The sequence below is a fragment of the Sinohyriopsis cumingii genome, chromosome 4 (genome assembly GCF_028554795.1).
Source record: "Sinohyriopsis cumingii isolate HCF-2022 chromosome 4, ASM2855479v2, whole genome shotgun sequence".
In the NCBI taxonomy this organism is placed as follows: domain Eukaryota; kingdom Metazoa; phylum Mollusca; class Bivalvia; order Unionida; family Unionidae; genus Sinohyriopsis; species Sinohyriopsis cumingii.
Genome location: NC_142964.1, coordinates 102,155,321 through 102,177,875, shown reverse-complemented (window position 1 = coordinate 102,177,875; position 22,555 = coordinate 102,155,321). Strand labels below are relative to the sequence as shown.

At 36.3% G+C, this 22,555-nt stretch overlaps 1 protein-coding gene across 2 annotated transcripts in view; it reads left to right on the top strand.

Annotated features, from left to right (window-relative positions):
• Nucleotides 1-17,435, top strand: part of LOC149801795 (uncharacterized) — a 95,868-nt gene extending 78,433 nt beyond the window's left edge. For both annotated transcript variants that reach the window (XM_089956140.1, XM_089956139.1), the window contains exons 19-20: nt 5,966-6,043; nt 7,795-17,435. In XM_089956140.1, coding sequence (XP_089812266.1) covers nt 5,966-6,043; nt 7,795-8,711 — 995 coding nt within the window. In that variant the 3' untranslated portion in view covers nt 8,712-17,435. The remainder of the gene's footprint in view (nt 1-5,965; nt 6,044-7,794) is intronic.
• Nucleotides 17,436-22,555: the final 5,120 nt, after the last annotated feature.

Here is a 22,555-nt window from a genome sequence, read left to right as displayed (position 1 = left end):
GTGTTAAACTATACAAATATCATTCTTTCCCAAGTCTTAATTTCTCTTTTTTCGCTTTTTCCAACTTTTTGTTCCCCAGCTGTTTCAAAAATGGATATTCTGTCAAAATTTTTTGAAAATTTTATATTGAAAATTGATAACATGTTGCATGAATGGCCATTGCAAAGTAAATTCTGATATGATCTTTGTGATGTGGAGCTGGGTGTTTAAGAAGATCAAGGCATCCTGGGTTAAAGAGACTGCCATTATGTGGGTAGCAGGATGCTTTTGTTCAAGTATATTAATATAAGTCAGGTAAACATTGTAATGTTTCATTAATTTATTTAAATTTCATCCTATTTTTCTTTATAAAATATCACTATTTTCTTCAATATATTTGCAACTGTTCTTAACAGCAGCCCTACTTTATCCCTTGTTTTTTCATAAATGGTTGCTGGAAAGATATAAAATTGAAAAATATTTGAATTGGCTTACTGCATACATTCAATTCGAATCTACAGTCAGACCTATAGAGGACACCCATGAAAAGGCCTGGCACTTAGCATTAAGAGGTTAGAACTGGTTGGCCTGGCATCAAGATAATGCGATTGGGTTGGACTTGATGCTACATGTCTGTAGCATGATGCCTCAGTGCTAGACATCACGATAAACTGCCACATTGTAGACATCATAGCAATATGACTGAAATTGTTAATCTTACGTTAAACATCCAAAAAGCAAACACAAAAAGAAACATCCATAAAACAAACACAAAAACATTGCATCTCTCAAAAATTGGTTTTTGAACAACCATAAACAAGATTTCATTATCATTATTATTTTCTTTTTCGAGATGCATATATGTGCAGAATTTTAAAAAAATCTTAATTAGATGCATATGTTGTTCTTACCCATGCAATATTACTTTATAATGTTCACTTTAATCTGACCGCTCCTGTGGCCTAGTGGTTAGATCATCAGTTATTGAATATGGAACATGATTTTGGTATAGTAATCATATATGTTCTGCGGCAGTGCTGCACTTTGTACAGCTTTAATGTAAATGTGGCAGAGAAATACAACATACCAGTTACATATACGTGTATTTCTTGTTGAGTCAAAGCAGAAAGCTAGACAGTAATGTGAAGTAAAATGAGTTAATTGACACAAGTAATCAAGACTATCAAGGTTTGTAAGCAGTGTTTAACTCATTAATAACACTGATAAACAATTTTGTCTAATTGCAGTGGATTTAATATTTCATGTGTCAAAAACTTTAGTGCTTCAGTGCTTTTAGTCAGATTGACCTGGAAGAACTTTTTTAAAAATATTTCTGTAAATAGTGCATCCACTCCAGAAAAGAAGAAATTAGTAAAATTAGTGTGCATTATACCCACCAAAATATGGTGTATTGTGAGCATAGACAACTAATTATGTTCCCTTACACCTTACTATTTGGCCAAATAACTGCACCTTTGTGGTAAGACTTGCAAATCGTGCTTACATTCTGTGCATGATATATCCATTAGGAAATTTTAAAAACAATAAAAATGATATGTTGCATGTATCATTTTGAGAATAATTCCTTTGTAGGTTCCCACTAGATCCATCAGATGAGATCAATGTGTTTAAGTAGTACATGTGTGGCGATAGCTGTAAAGTAAAAATAGTTGTATGTTTAAGTCTTCTAATGTGTGCAGTTTACCCATATGCAGCCTTGTTTTGAAAAATTTTCAGTGAGTCAGCAAACTTCATTCTTGTAAATACCCTATTAAATATACCCACCACATATAGGCTGGTTCCATTGGTCATCACTTGGTGGTGAATCTTTTTGATGCATTGATCATTATCATTTGTCCATTTTTGTGGGTCTCTTTGTAGCCTTTCAATGCTTGTGCACCGTAAAATCCAGTCAGCCAACCAGATCCAAAGGTCATAAAATAATTATTTGCCTGTGACCTCACAAGATTATTTGTTTAGTCAGATTACATTTATGGATAAATCTTGTATTACAATTCAGTTTTTGTCATATATTTTCAGCAGCAGTTTCACTTAAATGAAACATCAGTGTAAATGAGGATTAAATCTAATATTCCTAGATTATTTGTTTATTCTTTATTTAATTTTCAATAATACTGTCGTTAACTGCTTTATTTTTTTCCCTCTTGTAAGTCAAACCATTAGTTACCAGATACTGCACATACCTGTGCATTGAAAAAAAACACAAAATGCTTTAAAAAATTCTTTTTTAAAAGGGTTAAAAGAAAAAAACTAAAACATGTAAGGGGCAATATTTTATTACAGTAATGAAGTTCAGTAATCATATAATGACATTTTGTTGATTGTTTTGAATGTATTAGTAAAATAGTGGGGATAAGGTTGAGTTTTTGGCATCATATTTGGCTCATTTTCTTTTGGGTTTTTCATCTTAAATTGATGAAAAATTAGTCAACAAAGAAATAACTGAAACCACAGTAACTGTTCACATAATTAGATGCAGTCATCAGATTAAATAATGTGTACAGTAACATGTTGTGCCACTTGTTGGTGTTTAGACATTCTTTAACACCTTGGTGTTGGTCGATCTAACTGCCCATAGCATCCAGTTCTTTATTGCTTTGAATTCATTACTTTTTGTTTGTACCTGTTCTTGTGGATTTTTTTTTTGTTACAAAGTACATATTTAAAGACAAATGAGCATTAATGTTTGTGTTAAAAAAAACATGCACAAATTTATCCTTTTTGTGACCCCCCAAAAAAAACTTGGTAACTCATACAAATAGATGAATTGACAGTTATCATTCACTTCTAATTTCACATTTAGTAAAATGGTTAGGTTTTCTGAATGGCACTTTAAATACTAATGGATATATTAAGCCAAGTAAATTGGACCTAAATGTCTTTGACGAGGACACACCGAGGCAACCAACTTGTGTTGGCCTGGGCAGGTGTTGTTCAGACTCACTTTGGAATACTAGTCTTAGCCATTGAAGCTCTGTATAGTAAAATGGATATGAATCTTGGGATGTATTCTCTGGGGATTGTCTGCACCACTGATAAAGAAATTCTTTGGTCTGAATACAAACCTTTCTTGGGCTGATATGGTTTTATTCAGCTGCAAACAACATGCCTGTATTTGTTTGTTCTACAGATTACTCTAAACAAACTGCACATACCTAGCAGTTGGATCCAACTTCTAATCAGGTATCTAATGGTATGCGTAATAATTGTGCCCAGATGCAGGATGATTGATTGAGATTTAATCTTTCCACCCATAACCATTTAATTATTGCATATACCTGCTTGTAAGTCAAGTCCAATTGAAAATTGCACAGACCTAGATATGCCATCACATAATATGCTATCAGATCTGGGTCTGTGCAGTTTGTTAGGAATCATTAGTAGAACAACATGAACCCTTTTCTGCCAATACATGTGATGGCAGATTAGGGTTGACAGTGTTTGCTATTGGACTCATCTTATAAGTGACTATATATAGAATTTTAAGCATGTAGTTAATAAATGTTTTGTGGATAGTTTTTTTACCCACCAATTCATTAAAATGCTGGATGCATTCACATGCTATTTCAGTCCTTTGTATCCTGGTTCAAATCTGGTGATCTGAGCAACTTTTCAGGAACAAACAAATTCCAAGCATAAGCATGACCTTTTCTTTCAATGTGTTGAGAATAAAAATTATCATTGTGATGAAACTACCATCCCCCCCTCAAAAAGAAAAGAGGTATGAATGCTTTAATAGTATCAGCTCAGATGAACACTGTATTTTTACATACTTCACGGTTCCCACGCTACCAGGAAATCAAGGAAAGAGTTGGGAGAAATTAAACAATTTTACTGACCGTGAAAAGTCCTTGAATTTCACAAATATTGACGAAAGTCAGGAAAACCCGGGAATTTTCCGCCACCACTTGACACCTGAAACGGTCACGTAATTGAGTCATAACTAAACTGATCGTGAGTTAAATTTATCCAGTTCTAACCAGAATATTCGGTGGATGCAGTATGGATCATTTGAGTGATTGCAGTAAACATATATGCTGAGTGAATCCAAATGCTCAGTGGATTAGATTCATCTAGTAGACTTTTATTTTCAAACTCAGCTCGATATTCGTATCTTTTGTTACATAGAAGGTATGAAAACCAGTATAGCATCACAAGATGCTCACATGGTCATGGCAAAGCGTAGCCACTTACCGGATGGCCGAGTAAACTTAAACGTTATTAGATTGAGTGATACATGCATGAAATCGATATGAAAATTACTCATTTTGTAAGAAATTGTGAGGATTAAAATTGTTGTCTTTAATCTGCTGAAAGACATGATAAAACTACGGCATTGATGAAATGTTACCTGGTACTCACAATTTGCATTGCTAGTTGCATGAGTACACAAATCTAACAACCCACATTTTCAAATGTTGTAGAGAAAAAAATACTAAATGAAAGTTGTATGCTGGTTGTAATAAAAATAGAAAAACAAAAGAACACAGAATTCTCCATATTTATATATTCCAAGAACAACTTCTGGAGTTTTGTTGACATGTGCTCTCTGCTTGATAAATCACTGGCCAGATTGCTGGTTTTTACAAAAAGTATCTGACTTTCATTTAATATACTGTACTTGAATTTCTGTACAGCCCCATTAAAAAGGAGTTTTTTTGTTGACATCACGTGACTATTGGACTCCAGTGTTGTTTGAGATTTGTGAAGTCATGTGACTAGTAATGCAAATGGCGAGTACAGGGTCAGGTTTCATCTATGCCGTAGTTTCGTCTAGTCTGTCACAGGATTAAAGACATAATGTTAATAATACTTGCCATTTCTGAGAAAATAAATTTTCCTATCGATTTCATGCAGGTGTGAGTTGATATAACATAAGTTTAGATTTGCTAGGCCCACTGATAAGCGACTACCATATGTTGCTAAGCACGGTGGCCGAAAATTCCAAATTTTAAATATGCAATTGCAATGACCCCACACCCCAACCTAAATGTCCAAATATGAAAAATAGGGTGAGAGTATCCAGAGGAAACCCAGATTTGAAAACGTACTGCTATTCATTTTAAGCCAAAGTTGTAGTCCAAATTGTTGAATCTAAGAGCTGAAATGAGAAATTGTTGTTCCTTGTATTAATATTAAAAAACGATACTAGCCCCTGTATCATTACAGGCTTGGGGACTGGTTTAATGAATTACAAGAAGACAAATTGATTTTACAGAAAATTCAGTCCTTGTTTATACAACAGTATATAATTTTGAAGGTCTTTAGTCAAAATTTAAATCAACCTGTTTGAAAATATTTTTTAAATGATGGATTTTTAACCAGATTGTCTTAAGGAGATTAGGTTGTTTGAAAAATCTAGTTTGGGATTTTATTGGGACTGACAAATTTAGGGTTAAACTCTCTTCGCTGTAAGACAAGATTTTAATTATTTGCATTTATTGCTTTTTATATACTGTAATAGGAAATGTTTACTTTCTATTATATATATATATATATATATATATATATATATATATATATATATATATATATATATATATTGCTATAGAATTATAGGTTTGAAAGGAAACAAAACTAATTTATGTTCATTATGTTGTTCCCACTTGGCAACATAATGCAGGTCAGCAAAATAATGTTAGAATTTTTATTATACATTGAAATGACTTTACATGCCAATTTATAGGAATATAGTCAAACTTGTTTCGTGTGATACATTTTGTGGTTTTGTACACGATCATCTTTCTTTTCTGACTTAGATGTTTCGGAGAGTCTTGAAAGAGAAATATCTATAGATTTAGAAAATGCATGTTTTACAATCAAAAATTTTTTTTATTCCATTCAGTAATGGTCATATGTGAACCTTGAAAAAATGAATTTCATCCTGGAAATGACCTGGAAATTTATCTTTAGAAAAGCGTGGGAACCATGTACTATATATTATTTTTGTTCTTTTCTCCAACAGGACATGGAGCAAAGCGAGCAGCCACAGCACAAACAGGTCCAGAGAAGAAAAAATCAAAAGCTCTTGGCAGTGTATCAGGTGGGTGTATCATGACGTGAATATTCATTAAAAGAATAGGCAGCATGCAGTTACTGTACATTGTATTTATCTATGTGTGACATGCACCATATGAAGATAATAGATCCAGATCTGCTAGCACATTATGCAAGAGAGGAGGAGCTAGGTCTGTATTCACAGATGGCTGTATGCTGATGCACAACGAATATGGTAGCATTCAACGATAATGGTCATTGTTGTTATTGAATCCATTGTTGCACAATATTTTGTAGATAATAGCTCGGTGTCAAGAATTTTCAGATGATTTTTGTCCAGCCCATATTAGTTGGAGAGTAAGACATAGTAGTCAGTCTTCCGTCACTGCTGTCATTGCCAACAGTTTGTCAAGGGTTTGATTAAAGTTTTCACCATGCTTGGAAATGAAACAATGTGAAGCAAAGAAAATTCATTCTGCAACGTGCTCACTTAATGTTTCAATCTCAAGGTCATGATAAGGCTGAAAAAAGTTTGCTTTAAGGTATTGGTTGAAGTTTTGTTTTAATTTGCATATATTTCCTTGATCCTTCTGAATGGATTTGGCTCATACTGGGGATAAATCATTTTAAAGCTAAACATTCTTTGACATGTTTGCCCCACTCCTTGGACTACATTTTTTCCCTGTCACTTGTTAAGGACAAGTGACTCTGAAAAATGGCTTGTCCTGACCAATTTTTATTTGTCCCATATTTATTGTCTTCATAATATTCTTGATATTTGATTGTCTAATGTCAGAGCTAAGATATGAAAAGGTTAAAATTTGTATAATTGAAAATATTAGTTGTGTTCCTAAATATTAGGTACCACCATAATGTGCTTTAATGTTTAAATATGTGATGTGTTGTCATTTTCATTAAGATTTGCATTAACATCTGATTCAAGTTTTTTTCATTTTCTTATATTTCCTAATCGCCTAATGAGTTCTGCTTATACTTAAGGTGAAATATTATAAAGCTACAAGAAATCATTGTGATATGCTTGCACAATATTTGATGTTGGAGTCAAGGTCACATTGTACATAGACATTTCAATTGTTGGCTTGTCATGCATGCACTGATCCATGTTGAACAGATGGGATGCCATTTAAGTCTGTATTTTGAACTGAAACAATGTTCACACCCAGTTATCATGGTTCTGTAAATTCTTTGGGTTCATATTTATTTTTTGGCCAGACAATTTTTCTAAGATCACATAGTGAAATCAGAATAGATTCCTCATCCAACAAGAAATATTTATCTAGGCATTAAAAAATCAAATTTTTAGAGTCATTAATGGGCCTTTGCTACAATGATATATCTTTTAAAATCATAAAGAACTCCCAGTTTTAACAATTCATTCTTGACAATTTTGTTCCCAATGGGTCCATTATCTTTTTCTTTCAAAATGATGTGTCCTGGCCTAGTTCCCAATTAAGAAAAATCTCTAAAAAAACAGATATACACTGCATGTTCCTTAACACAGAGGTCAGAGGTTATTCAAGGTAAAAGTATGTCATACTTACGGTTCATTTAATTTGTTAGTAACATTATAAATATGCAAAATGTGTATGACTGCTTTCATTCTCTGTACAGTATTCTGGAATTGTTGCTTAATTATAGACTCTGCTTGTTGAAAAGCTTTAAAAAGGAATGTTGGTTTGCCTGAAATCATCAGTACATAAATGAAAAAGAAACAGGTTGAAATGAAAATTAGAAAGTTAATTTTATATATTCAGCATGTACTTATATTTTCTAAAGGTTATGGGTCAGATGAAGAAGAGGAAGAAGTTCCTTCAGTTATGAAGAACCAGGCCATGGAAATCAAAAAGTACTCCTTCAACCAGTACTCAAGTACACCTCAACTCTATGGCAGTCAGCCTGGTCAGCAACCCCCATCCTCAGGGCAACCAGTGGTCAACGACCAGTACAATCAAGCACCTCCTCCCAGTGAGATGTACATACTAGGACCACCGCACAGAGGCCTTTCTCCAGAGGCAGATCAAATTTGTAATGTGGGGCAGTACCCTCCCCCTCCAGAGTCACCCCAAGGTCAGGCAGCAGTGAGCCAGGCTGCCCAACTCTCTCAGTCTCTGTCCCCCCATCCATACTACCATCAACCCCAACCTCACCAGGTGCCAGCACAGTTTCAGCATCCTCTGGGTGGTCAACCAGTGCAAACTATTTCGCAGCAACCGCCTTTTCAACCACCTTACCAACAACAGCTTCACTACTCCATTGCCTCATCAGTTCCTCATACCATCACATACTCTGTCCAGGCCCCACCACCCAATTCTAGTCCTAACCCTAGTCCTGTCCCAGGCTCCATTTACTCCCAGTACACACAACACCCACAGAGTACTTATACTATAGCACACCCACAAGCCGGACCACAAAATATGATACAGTCTGTACAACATCCACCTTTTAGTGGCCCACCCCCACTCCCTCCCCAGTATGCTCAGTATACTACTCAGGGGCCACCCCCTCACCAGTCTTTTTCAGCCCCTGTGGGTCCTCCTCATGTGCCCCATCCTCAGTATTTAAGCCCACAACCAGGTCAGCAATATGCAGGGCAGATGCCAGTTCCACCTCCAGGCACCCCAAATTTAGCACCCCAGATGCAACATCCACCACCACCCCCAGTCAGTATGCCATATTGGATGACATCATCTTGATGTCGGCAGGTGGGGCATTTACAAGGTTTACAGATGAAACTGGAGGAGAAATATCATCCTTGTACTGCTGTGAGTGATTCATTGATTGGAAGCTTTAGACCAAATAAAATCATTGATCTAATATGGGTGTTCCTCAGAATGATTGGCTACAATCGTGTTGGATGGCAAAGAAGCCTTTAAATTAGCTAAATTTCAGACACCAGATGTGGTTTGATTATAGTTTCAGAACGGTAAGCTGTTAATGAATAAGACAGATAAGTATGTTCATCATATTAGAATACACCATTCATTAAAGTTCATTAATGAGGCAGAGATTTTAAGAAAAAAAACTGAACTTGAGTTTATATTTTATCTTTTGCCAAACGTGATCTTGTCAGTAGTCCTAGTTATGGGTATTTTTTTAGTAAGCACAGCACTCTGTGAACATAAACCTCTATTCAGTCAATCAGTAGGCATTGAAAACTTGAATTCCATTCATTTCAGGAGGTTGGGGTGTTGTTATTTAAGTGCCTTATGAGAGAGAAAACTTTGAGAGCAAGAATATACCATGCACTGAGATTTAACAAGGTCTTCAAGCACACAGGGCCATAGTTTACCACTGAATAGAGGCAGTATAGCATGGTTTTATCCTAGTAGTTTTCACTTGGGATTCCAAATTCAAAGGTCATAACCGTGTGACTCGGCTTCAACACTGTTCATGAGTTTTTTGTGAGAACTATGCTTATCCAATTTTATATTCCCCCCTTTTGGAGCAGTGTAATATGCTATGACCTTGTCTGTTAGTAACTTTTCCTTTCTTACATGATGATTTCCGTTCTTCATTATCTACAGTTACCAGATTTTGTAAATGGTTCTTTTTTTATGTATGGAGAGCCTCTGTTGATTGTGGGGTGAAATGTCAAGGTCACTGACTCAACCAAGAAAATTGTCTATACACAATAACGAGTGCGCATCACATACCTGGACCAAACTTTGTGTATGGCTTACATATGGAGTCTGCAAGAAACTGTTGATTTGAGGTTATAATAAATTAGTTTTTCATCAGACCAGGACCATACTTTTGTTGATGGCTTGCACTTTCGAGTAAGGTGTAAGCCTTTATATATATTTAGGGTAAAAAGGTCAGGGTCAGTGAAATGGAAAAAAGAAACAATTTTCTGCATAAAAGTTGCAGTTCGTGGCTATTTACTTTCACTCAAAGTTTTGGATGACTTGCATGTTGGTAAGAAAGAAGCCTGATGATTTTGGAATCAAATATCAAGGTCATTGACTGATTGAAGAAAACTTGTGTTTGCATAAGAACTCAAGTTCTGGAAATGAATTTGTGGAGGGCTTACAGTTAAAGTTTGGAAGAGGCTTGTTGATTTTGGGGTCAAAAGGTCATTATGGCTTAAAGGAAAATGGTTGGCTTGTACTCTGGAGCAGAAATCTTCTGATTCTGTATTCCTAAGGTCAGAGGTCATGGTCATAATAATTCTTTTAAGAAAATAATGGCTTAGTTCAAGACTGCATCCATTGGGGAAAGGTCCAGGTCTTTGAGACCCATGTGACAATAATCTCTAGAGTATCAAAACCTTTTGACAGAAAAACATATCAAACAGTATTTTTCTTGATCTGCCAAGTTTAGACAGAACTTCCCAAAAATGTTGACTTTGTTCAGTTTTGTTATATTGACTTATTTCAGCCCCCTGTGTATGTCAGGTAAAATAAAGGCTTGTTATTTTGGTTTTTTTTGACACATACAGGTAGTTTGCAAAGCTAATTTGGGTTCAGAAGATGCTACAAATTCACTCGGTCTTTGAAGAAGCTACTTAGTTTCTGGACCGCTCCGGTGGCCAAGTGGTTAGAGTGTCTGCCTTAGATGTGGGAGGTCGTGGGTCCGATTCCCGGCTGAGTCATATCAAAGAAAAAATAGTACTTAAAGCTGCCTCGCTTGGCACTCAGCATTAAGAGATTAGTGTTGGGACTGGTCGGCCTGGTGTCAGGATAATGTGTCTGGGTGGGACATCATATTACATGTCTGTGACATGATGCCTCAGTGCTAGGCATCACTATAAACTGCCACACTGCAGACATCGTAGCGATATGACTGAAAAATCATTAAAGCTACATTAAAAATCCAAATACTTAGTTTCAGAAAACATTGTGACCAAGGTTTTCTAAGAGTATTGATATTTACCACATTTATATTTTAAATATCATTGTTTAGGCCAGTGCTAGAGAAATGTGCAATGTTGGTGCAGTTAATCAAGTTAGTGACCTTACAATACATAAAATAACATCTTGCTCATAGGCTTTGCAGAGTTTTTTAAGATCCTTAGTAAATGGCACCTTCAGCTTGGGTGTTCACCTGTAATGGTCTGGCATCCCATATTATGCAAGTCCTGTGTACTCTATCTAGTCTCCTTTCTATTTTTGTCTTCCCTGTATAGGCATATGTAACACTGTTCCAGTGGGAATTGGGGTGGCAGTAGAGATGTCAGTATTAAATTTTGTTTAAATTATTACTAGTGTAATGGATGGATAGCATTATTGCAAAGATGCAGGTAGGACCCTGGGCTTTGCAGTATGTTTGTTTATGCTTTATTGGACCCAAGGCCAAGATAAAATGTAAATGTTCTGTCTTTAGATTTATCCTCCTAATTGCACCCCAGCACAGGCCCATGCATCTTAAGTGGTTTATGAACACACAAGATAACTTATTAATTTACAGTGTCATTTTTGTACTACAGTTGATACTTTAGTTACCATACAAATTTGGGGCCCCGAGTGGTCTAAAGCGCTCTCCGTTATGGATCACTGCCATCTCACCTCTGTCTGCGTGGGTTCGAGTCTCGGATTCAGCTAATGTGGGTATGTGGGAAAGCTTGCCAGTAGCTTCTCATGGGTCGGTGGTTCTTTCCGGGGTTTTCCCGGGTTCTTCCTCCACCATTAATACTGGTCGCCATGTATAGCCTATCATGTGCTGAAAAATGGCGTTAAATCCTACAACAACAACAACCATACAAATTTTCTTACAGTATAACTCAGAATTTAGTTTCAGCCCATGGGTCCAAATATATATTGATTTGTTATTTATAATAATTAGCATGTATGTCTAAATTAAGAACTATGATAGAGTGTGCAGTGCAGCAGTATATTTGTATATATTTTGTATCTATGGCATTAAATGCCAGAAAGTCTAATTTTAGCTCATATACGAGAAGAGCTGAAGGGATGGCTTGTTGCCTGGCTTCTGTCATTCATTATCTGATGTCTGTCTGTCCATTAGCACAAGTATGTTATCACTTCCCTTAAACTTCATGGAGGATTGCCATGAAACTTTCAAACACATGTTCATCCCAAGGCCTAGTTGGCCCTAACTGAAAATGGTGCTGCTCAGACATCTAATATGGCCACCACATCAGCCATCTTGCTACTCAACCTGATGGATGGTCACATTAGAAAAGTTTTTTTATATAGTGAATTCCTAGAAATTATTTTAGGATGGTTCAGCATCAATCCCAATGAGGAATTCCTATTAACACATTAACCCCTGGAGTTTTTTGCCATTTTTGCCTGAAAATCAAGTAGGAAACACATTTTGAAAGCTAATTCTGAATAGACTCGAAAGCACCAAATCCCCGGTCATCTTTCAATAACATATTGCCTAGTTGTGTTAGAAACATCATTTTTCATTGGCTACTTGACTTGCGCATGAGCAGAGAAGGGTTAAAATTTTTTTTTTTTTTTTTTTTGGCTAAATGGAGCAATTATTTTTGTATGGAGACCACTCTTTATTCCAAATGCTCATCTTATCCTACTTTTTGCATGGGCTCATCTGTCTGTTTGCAGTTCATACCGGTTTGCCTTAGATCCGAGACCAAAAAGTCTAAAATCCTGACACAAAATCGGATTCCGACCATGGACGAATTTTGGGTTTAAAAAGTTAGTTTTTTTTAATCTATATTTTGTAGTGTAACTAGATATTCCAGATTATTTGGTATCATTGTAGAGCTACATCTGTCTGCCTTTCTATATTACCACCCACTTTATTGTATCATGCATGACCATGACGCTACAGAGCTCGGCAGTAGGCTACTACCTTCTGCCCCGTTAAGTCATCGCTAGGGGTTAATGTGTTAATAGCAGTTGATGTAATAGTGTCTTATCACTGTTTCATTGAAATTCATTTTTTAGGCCAGTATTGCATCAGTCCATGTGTGTTAGGCCTATTCTAAAGCCCAAACCTGCGTGGTAAAATCTAAGCCAATAAAATGTGAAATGTCACAGTAACCTTTTGTTGTAAGGGTGTGGCATTAATATAGATGTATATAATCAAGTTTAATGATTCTAGCATGAGCAGACTTTGAGAAATAAACTTTTAACACAAAATTTGACTCAAGTCAGTGAAACATGAAATATGGGTCACACAAATGTACTTCAGTGGTGCTGATGTAGTACTTATCAGATTCACCCCATTCTGTAAATTTCATAATTTCAGGTATAAAAGTGTATATGGGATGCAAAAACATTTGTGATAAATGCAGAATGTACAACTAATATACAAAGTTAGACACCTCCCAAGGGGGTCTAAGGTTCTATGAAAACCAATACAAACTATTGCTAAACGCTTAGGAAGAAAGAAGGGTATAGATGTAGTGAGCTTCTTCATATGTATATGCTGATGCCAATAGTTTAATAGTTCCACACTACTTCATATAGGAAAGATGAGAAAAGAACTGAAAACTATTGAAAAACTGCTTTTATCATTTACTATGATGAAACAACAAAAGGATTTGCAAGCAAAAGATAGGTCGAATGTAGAAACAAACCACCCTCCATGAACATGCATCATTTATAGTTTATCCACATTAGTGGACCTAACATTCCATGATCAATATATATTCACAGCAGTGGAAACAATTGCTAGAGCACTCTGATTTATAAACACCATAATACACATGCCTGCTTGTCACAACAAGCACCACAAATTGAGGCAACCTTTTGTATCTTGGATGTTGCCTGTCATGGTGTTGATGCTGAGGTCTTGGACATAAAGAGTTAGTTTTATTTTAAAATTTTTACCCTTTCCTTTCGTTTGTTTTGTATACATTCTGGGGTGCCTGAACTTAATTGGCACTGTATAGCCATAATTGTGCTGAAGACCGATAGTGCATTAAGTTCATGACCACAAAAATTTCTTTGTCACCCTGGATATGTACTGTTATACTTAGAATCATGAAATTTGGCATGGTGATGAGCTTAGAGGACTAACACCATCATCACAAAAGTAGGTCACTGATCCATATTTCATGCATCACTGACTTTGGCTAAATGCATTTTCACTGTCATACGTGAATCACTCAACTAGACAAGTGTAAACATTTCCATTAGTGCTATGCAAGTACAGACAAATGAGGTCACTGTGACAAATGGGATCCCATTTCACAATTTACTGGAATAGGTTATGATTCTGCATATACCTGATGACAATTTTTTTAATGTGGTATACATACTATCCTAGCTGGAAGCGTGAAACAGTAGTGTGATTCATCTTGATGAGTACTACTTCATTACAGAAGTAGGTCATTATGGCCCACTTTGCCCACTTAGGTTAAATGTTATGGTTGGTGTGTATTTCTCAGTGTTCATACTATAATCGTGAAATAGATGATGATTTGCATCTCTGTTAGTACCACACTTAAAATAAAAAATGTCATCATGGCCTATATTTCATCATGTACCGACCTTACATACATTTTTATGCATCAAGCTAATGACCATACAAGTATTTGGCAATTTATGTGCATACTATCTTACCTAGAATCATGGAACTTGAGTGAGAAGTACTATACCCATACTGCAAAAAGAAGTCTCTGAACTTTTATTCCATATTAGTGACTTGTTGAAATTTTGTTTTTAAAGTTTATTTTTTGGGTGCTGTTGATGTTGAAATGTGATGTAATTGGATGCATTTCTGTTAGTACTACACCTTTACAGCCAAAGAAGGTTAATCTACATTTTATGCTTTACTCAAATAGGGTTTAGTATTTGTATTTAGCTCATGGCCACTCACATTCTTCCACGCCATGTATAGCCTAGCATACACAGAAGGCCCTTTCTGATAGCGCAGTTGGAAGTTGGAATAAATATCAATGACTTTATATTTTATATTGTGATATGTACCATCATCAAGTTAAGTGTGTATTGCAAATGTGACAGAATATAGGGATTAGATATACAGATGGCCTGCATTTCATTTGAGGCCTCAGCTGTAGTGACTAATTAGAGTAATTACTCATGCAACGACTATGCCTCTAATAACAGTCATACAGCATGTCACTCCAAGGTTACTCACTGCCTTTGACCTTCAACCGGTAAAAATCTGGCTTTTGTGGGTGAACAGTAATGTAGCTTCTGAAGTAGAATTTCAGAAACAGTCATTTAAAAATAGTAATTAATCTCTAGTTTTAATGAAACTATTATTATATCAGTACCTCAGCAGTAATATAGAATGTATGAAGAATGTATTTTTTTATTGTTTGTCTTTTGTGCCTTATCACAGGGTCAACATTTTGTTGGTGTGATCACATCAGTCTGAATTTATTTCAGCATGATATTTTTCTAATGTTTGCACTGGCTGCTAGAGACTGCTAAATGCTTTTGAAAAAAAAAGTTTTATTAACAAAGGAAAGAAAAAAAAATGTCCTTTTTATTTTATTCGGTTCTTTACTTGTATATATGTCAATGTGTTAAGTAGATCTATTCCTTTGTAAGGCTGAGAATCATTCTTAGATTTTCAGGAGAGCAGATTTTTTAGGTTGTGTTCATTTATATCATTTCTCAAGTTCATGAAATGTTTTATGACTTGTTGAATCTTTGTGTTTTATGTTTACTGGTTGTCTCTCACAAATATCTTGCCTGAATGCTGGCATCCCAGGCAAAGTTTCCCTTCCTATTATATCAAACTCTAATATCAGCATTATGTTTTTTTACTGGGTATCAGTGATAAAGAAAGCTGAACCATCCCACTTAAGTTACCATACAATACACATAGCAATTTCATCTAATGTAAGATATGGGCCATTTAACTTTTGGGGAATGGGCTGGTTCTTGGTGTGATTCTGTTTTGAACTGAGAAATGTTTTTTGGTCTTTTCTTTTTCTCTCAAGAGATTTTTTTTTTCTTTTTCAAATAATGTAATGAAAATAATGTTAGTTTTTGGCTATAAATCAGTGCAGGATATTTGTTCCAACTGTTTGAGAGCCAGAAATTAAAAGAAAAATCACAGATGTTTGCCTCAGAAAATTAAATTGTTGGTCCCTAATATAATTGCAGCATACTGAGGTACATGTCACAGTATGTTCAGAAATAGTGTGACCTACAACATTGCCTTATTTTTGTGGTATCCAACTCTATTTAGTAGTTGTGTGTGTGTGTTCTTGTTATCCAAATCATACAATCATGCACTTCTAACAATTTTATACACATTCTTGCCAGTTTCAGAAAGAGTGAACAAGTCATTATTTTTCAGCCATTTACAGAGGAATTAGTAACTTTCTAAAAATTTCATTAGAGCTGTTCCATACAAACATGTAATAAAGAGGAAAGGAGCTGACAAAAATTATATGTGCCAAAGTACTCTGGTTACTCAGAGCTCAAATGAAAATGATAAATTCTAAATTGCATCAGTGGGTGACTACTCAGAAGTGTCTTCCCTTGGTCCACAATTACATTTTACTGGAACATCCTTATGAAGAGTCTGCCAAATTAAATTTGTATATGGATCTACAGTGTATCATTATTCATTACATAATTTTGCAAATATTGAAAACTTAAGCAATAGTGTCCGTTTTCAAGTGTTCATGCAAACAAGTTGTACCAATGCAGCTGATAAGAGCAAATGATTTTTATTTATTTTTATTTTTAACATTGTGAACATTTAGTCATGTTTTAGTTTCCAAGTTCAGAGTAGTACTTTGATACTATTATTGATGAGAGTATGTTTGCTTTAGTCACAGTTTGATATTTGCTTTTGTCTCTGTGTCATCAAATGGTAATATAACCTTTGTCTCTCATTCCATGAAAATATTGGGTCACTTCTAAGGAAAGCATATGCCTAAAATTCTTAGCATGGACTAGAATGCACACTGTAATGGGTTATGATTTGCAGAGAGAAGTCTGGTTCTTACATGTACCATGTATTCTTTTGTGCAAGTTTAGTCCAACTTAAAACAACATAGACCCAGATCTGCCAATGCATCTGGGTCTGTGTAGTTTGCAGTTTGACTCAACTTGTAAGTGAATATATAAGGTATTGAATCTCATTAAAATTTGTAACATGTCAAAATATGTAAAAGCAGAAAAGTCCCAGAGAACACTATGCAGATATTTTACATGTTTAGTATTGGTTTGTAGACATATTGTGGAATCTTTTCTTTGCTGGTGGGGATGGTTTCACAGATTTTGCTTGGTATCGGTCAATGGGAAACGGCTGTATTAACTATCTTCTTGTTCATCCCCCATCCAAAAAAAAATTAATTTAAATTACAGATTCTGATTATGATTACAATGCCACACACTTGCCATTGTATACATATATGCTTGATGAATGTAAGTTACTGTACAGTTTCTGTAAATAGAAAAGAAAAATGGGTGCATATAAAATTAACTGTAAATATGATGAAATTTAAAATATATGTTGTTCAATATCACAAAGATCAAATAAAATTAAAGACCATGTGATGGTGTTAGTGTTTTGTCCTAATTTCAGTGTATTATGTTATGGCATTGTCCATCTGACCATACATATTTATGTGTGTCTGTCCACAATTATCATTTGCTTGCCCATGATTTTGTATTGTGGAGAGATTTAGTTCATTAACTTGCATCCTTGATTGGGGTGTAACTTTTGAACCACTTAAGATATGATAACATTTTAGCCAGTGACATATGATGTAATGTCAATATGTGGCATACTAGAGCTACACTTCCAGCCTCCATGCCTGCGAAAATTGTAATTCTTTGGCATGTATCATTATCAGATGTACAATATTTCAACCACTGAAGATATTTTAGTGAAACTAAAGTCAGTTAAATGTCATAGTATTTTATATATCACAGCTATGCCTCCTGCCTCAAGGTCAAGGTCATGTGAAGAAAATGTGTAAATTTGTGGTCTCTGACCATTTATGTGTATAACGTTTAAAGCAATGAAGATATTTTAATGAAATTTGGACTGTTTATACATCTTTATTGACAGTGTCTCGTATTTTCCGAGTCTTTCCCCATGCGTTTCCTTATCCAGGCTGTCACGTTTTAACCTCCACTTTAGTCAGATCCACTCCTTACAATAGAGTCATTAAGTTTTGGCTCAAAAATTAAGCTGGTTAGTAGGAAAAAAGGTGATAAAATGCCTGGCTTATGCGTCGACTGTGGTACATACTGGTCAAAAACCAGAAAAGCATACAAGTACAGTGTTGGGCATGTGGTCATGCAGAAGCGATAGTTTGTTAATACAGCCACATTGTCAATATTTTTTTCTTTTTGTTGCTACACCTGTTTAAATGTTTCTTCAAACATGGAGTTTACACTAAAAGACTCCTTGTGTCATTTAGATGATCTTAAAAGAAAAAAAAATGACGGTCTGACTTCCAGTGTTGCTACTATGGCCATCTTAAAAATCTTGTAACTCTTTTTACTGAATAGACAGTGATATTGGCATTCGCTTCTGCTAAAAGACTAATGGTGGCTCTTAGGTCATCATTGTGGCTGGCATGATGGCTATCTTGAAAGTCTTATTGTTACTTCTCCAGAATCGACAGTTGTGGTCATATACGGTTTGTACTAAAGACTTACTGTGGATGTTATGCGTTTGCCCTAAATCAGAATGGTGCTGATCAGACCTCACGTATAGCCACTTTGGCGTCTATCTGGAAAATCTTGCTACATGTATTGTTACTTTTAAAGAGATATTCGTATACGCAATATATTTGTACTACGATATGACCGCTCCGGTGGCCTAAACGGTTAGAGCGTCCACCTCGGACGCGGTAGGTCGCGAGTTTCGAATCTCGGCCGAATCATGCCAAGACATAAAAATGGTACAGCTGCCTCGCTTGGCGTTCAGCATTAAGAGGTTAGTGTTAGGACAGGTCGGCCTGGTATCAGGATAATGTGACTTGGTGGAACATGATGCTATATGTATGCGGCATGATGTCCCAGTGCTAGACATCACTGTAAACTGCCACACTGAAAAATTGTTAAAGCTACGTTAAAAGTCCAAATCACACACACATTCATCTGAATCAGTCCTCTTAATAACATTCAGGTAAAAGTGGTTTAAACATCGGTAACGTGGCGGATGCAATTGTTCTTTGCGTTTCACTTGTATTTTGACCAGCTCTCGGTAAATACGCCCTCTCAACTCCTCAGGCAAGCCCAAAATGTTCTCTTGTAAAGTATCCATGATCATGGCAGTCAGTATTTATACCCACGTTAGGAAGTCACTTCTAATTGCCCTTATTTTATTTTAAATCTTCTCCAAGAGCGAAGGTAATGGATATAGTAATCTCTGACCGCTGACATTCAGAGTAACCGTCAAGAATGTCAATAAAATCTTCTAATGTAAAGGGTCTAAAGCGGAATAATCGGATAAATGCAGACTTGATCCAGAGAAATATGACGAGTTTATTGACTTTTCATTTTCCTCTTGTGAATTTCTCGACACAAAAGTTCTACAGTCACCAACTGAGATTTTGCTCTGGCAAGCCCCTGCCAAACATCCTTGTAGATCTTCTCTTGCAGTTCGTTAGGTAATCCTTGAATATTACTTTTCAGATGGGGTTTAAATACTTGTCTCGGTGTTGTTCAACGTTTGACTCCTAGCCAAGCTGGTTTCTTAAACGACATGGTATGCCATTTCAATGAGTCCCACTAAAGGTTGGTAGTGACAATGCGGAGACCATCGAATATGTTCCAGGTAACCCGAATCTTTCTGCTCCCACTCGTGAAGTGACACACCGCAACTGAAGCACTTAACTTTATCTCCTTCGCCCAAGTAGAAAAATCCGTCTATGGCTAATTCTTCGGGAGTAGGTCCTCCCAGATATTTAGGCCATTTTCCTTCGAAGGTTTGAAAATGGCTTTCAAAGTTGCAGATTCAGCAAACGCACAGGGAACGAATATTCGTCTTTCATAGGTTCATTTCGTTGAGGGTACGGTGAAATCCGCAGAAGTTTGCTTAGGGCTGGATGACATCCGTAGGGTGGCAGCCGCATAGTTTCACGTGGAGGATGACATTGACAATGAAAACCAGTAAAACGTCTACGATAACGAGTAACGTCGCTTTCGCATCCGTGGTATGTGTAGTGGTAGTAGTAGTAGCAGTCATAGCAAACTTCCCATGATGTGGTACTGTATCGCTGAGGTCACAGCGTACGGCATCGCTCTCATTGCAAGGCACAACATCGCACTCCACTTGAGAATCACCGAACGTGAATGATGTCCGTTTAAAGGTATTCATCTTTCTCGCTTGGTCTTGGTAGTTATAATAAACTATCGGTCTTGGACGTTGTCCCTTTTTATATGCTGATCAATATTGACGTGTCAGTACGGCAAAGTGAAGTGGTTGGGAAGCCGCACTCTCTTCTGGTACACGATTTGATATACCTTTTCCAAAGGCCCTGACGATTTGGTGTGTGGGTAAACGTATAATCTTGTGCGGTTCGTAGGTGGTCACTTTAAAGTTTCCATCCTTTACAGACTGCAAGGCTTCTTTCAGTTCGCCAAAGTTCACCACTCGACTGGTGCGATAATTCAGAGTCAATCCTTTCACTTTACACTCCGTGTGCACTTCTTGCTTGTTCTGGTATTCGTAGCCGTAATTTTTGGAACCGCCACTAGCAAAAGTTATAATCTTGTCTTCGTGGTGCTCGTCCGTCCATGCTTCTAAACGGTCTCCGATTTTAGGGTAACATTAACCCAGGCCATCGATGTAGATGCAACTGTCCGTGTCAGAATACAGGACGCGATCACCTAACAGTTCTAAAACTTCGTATAATTTAAGCGAGCATGGGCTGTCACGTAAGCCGCAATGGTGACATTTCCAAATTCGTCAGCTTCATCAAAGTCCAGTTCTTCCTCGTATCTGACTAAGATCAAGTCCTCACGAACGATGTCCAAGTGTTTCATGTGTTTGGTTTTGTCGTGAATCATCTGGAAGTAGCAGGACGGTTCTGTCAAAGTTCGTCGTTTGAGGGTGTTTTCAGGCATGAATCGTTGGTGGTCACTAAGGAACACGTTTTGGCAATGGTGCAGGCTTCTTTCAAAGGAACGATACCTCCGTGTTCCATGAACAGTTCTCAAAAGTTTCCATTGCAACGCCGTAAAATGTCCACGTCGTAACGAAAATACTTTAACATTTCTTCCTGAAAGTGGAAGGGGTCCCAGACGTGAATGTGGTACCAAGCGTAGAAAGCTTTTCGTTGTTCGGTACGCATGATGTCGGGGTCGTAATAGTGAGCCACAGGCAAATGGGGTAGAACGGCTTACTGATTGGTTCGGTACTGAAAAAGTGCTGGAAATAGCCTTTGGCCACTTCTGTCATTCCAAACGTTTTAGGCATTCTTCTCAAAGGCATGGCCAAGTAACTCATCGAATCTTTAAACTGCACTTGTCCCACTTGCATGACAACAATTCTGGATCCGTTCAAAGTTACTTTGCTTCGTATAGTACCTCAAAAGAAACTGTCCATCGTATCCCGAGAAATTGTGAGCCATCACCGTGGCATGGCGATGACAATCTCCGTAACGTTAGATGTCCTCTTGGCTACACGTCTCGTAGATGGGTTCTAAGATAAATTGAGCGAATCGGCCACATGTTAGGACCCGAAAGATTTTTTCACGTCCTCCAGAAATATTGCTGCAGCGAGGGCAATGTCTAAAGATTGTTACATATATTTAATTTGTGTTTGATTTGATTTGATTGTTTGTGGGTTATGGAGTCTTTTTATTTTCTTTACATGTCAATGTAAAGTAATTTTGTATACTAGGAATTTGATATTTTCCAGAAAATTCAGTTTGACCTGAGTTTTTCTTTAGATACCTAATAATAGAAACACTTGAGTTTTTCTTTAGATACCTAATAATAGAAACACTTGTTTCTATTTTTGAAATAGTTCCTGGCCTTGATCGAGGGTCAAGTAAACAACTTTTTCTCGGAGCAAATTGATTGGTTCTTATCAAGGACATACAGGAGCTATGCAACTTTTACATGTAAGCATGATCACGTCATCCTCTATATGCAATTAGACATTTCCGAAATCGCGAAATATTTAGTATTAATAGTGATGTTTAGAGAGAGAGAGAGAGAGAGAGAGAGAGAGAGAGAGAGAGAGATCTCAGAGTCCGGACTTTTAAACACTTTGATGTCAAGTTGTTTTCTTCTGTTGTGACCAGTATTGAAGTTTGAGTTTTTAAGTTATATGTTAATTTTTCTTCAGATTATTTGGACTCTAGAAGATTAATTCGTTTATCTGGAAATATTATTATATTCATACAGAATTCTTGAACAAGGACTTTTCTTGAAAATTTTATTTGGATTTCCAAGACCGGAGGATTAATTATTACGTTTCTACAAGGAACTATAGACGTCAACACAGTATAGGTTATAGCATACGTCATCGCTTTCCCTCTTAGATTCTTCGTCTGGACTCGAACTTGGAATCATTAGAACATTTCAATATTAGGACTTCAAAAATTTTATTCGTGGATTACTCTTGTATTATTTTTGGATTTGATTCTGGAAACCGCAAGTTCTCATATTAATTTCATTTTTACAGTATTTATCCAGGGAAATAAATT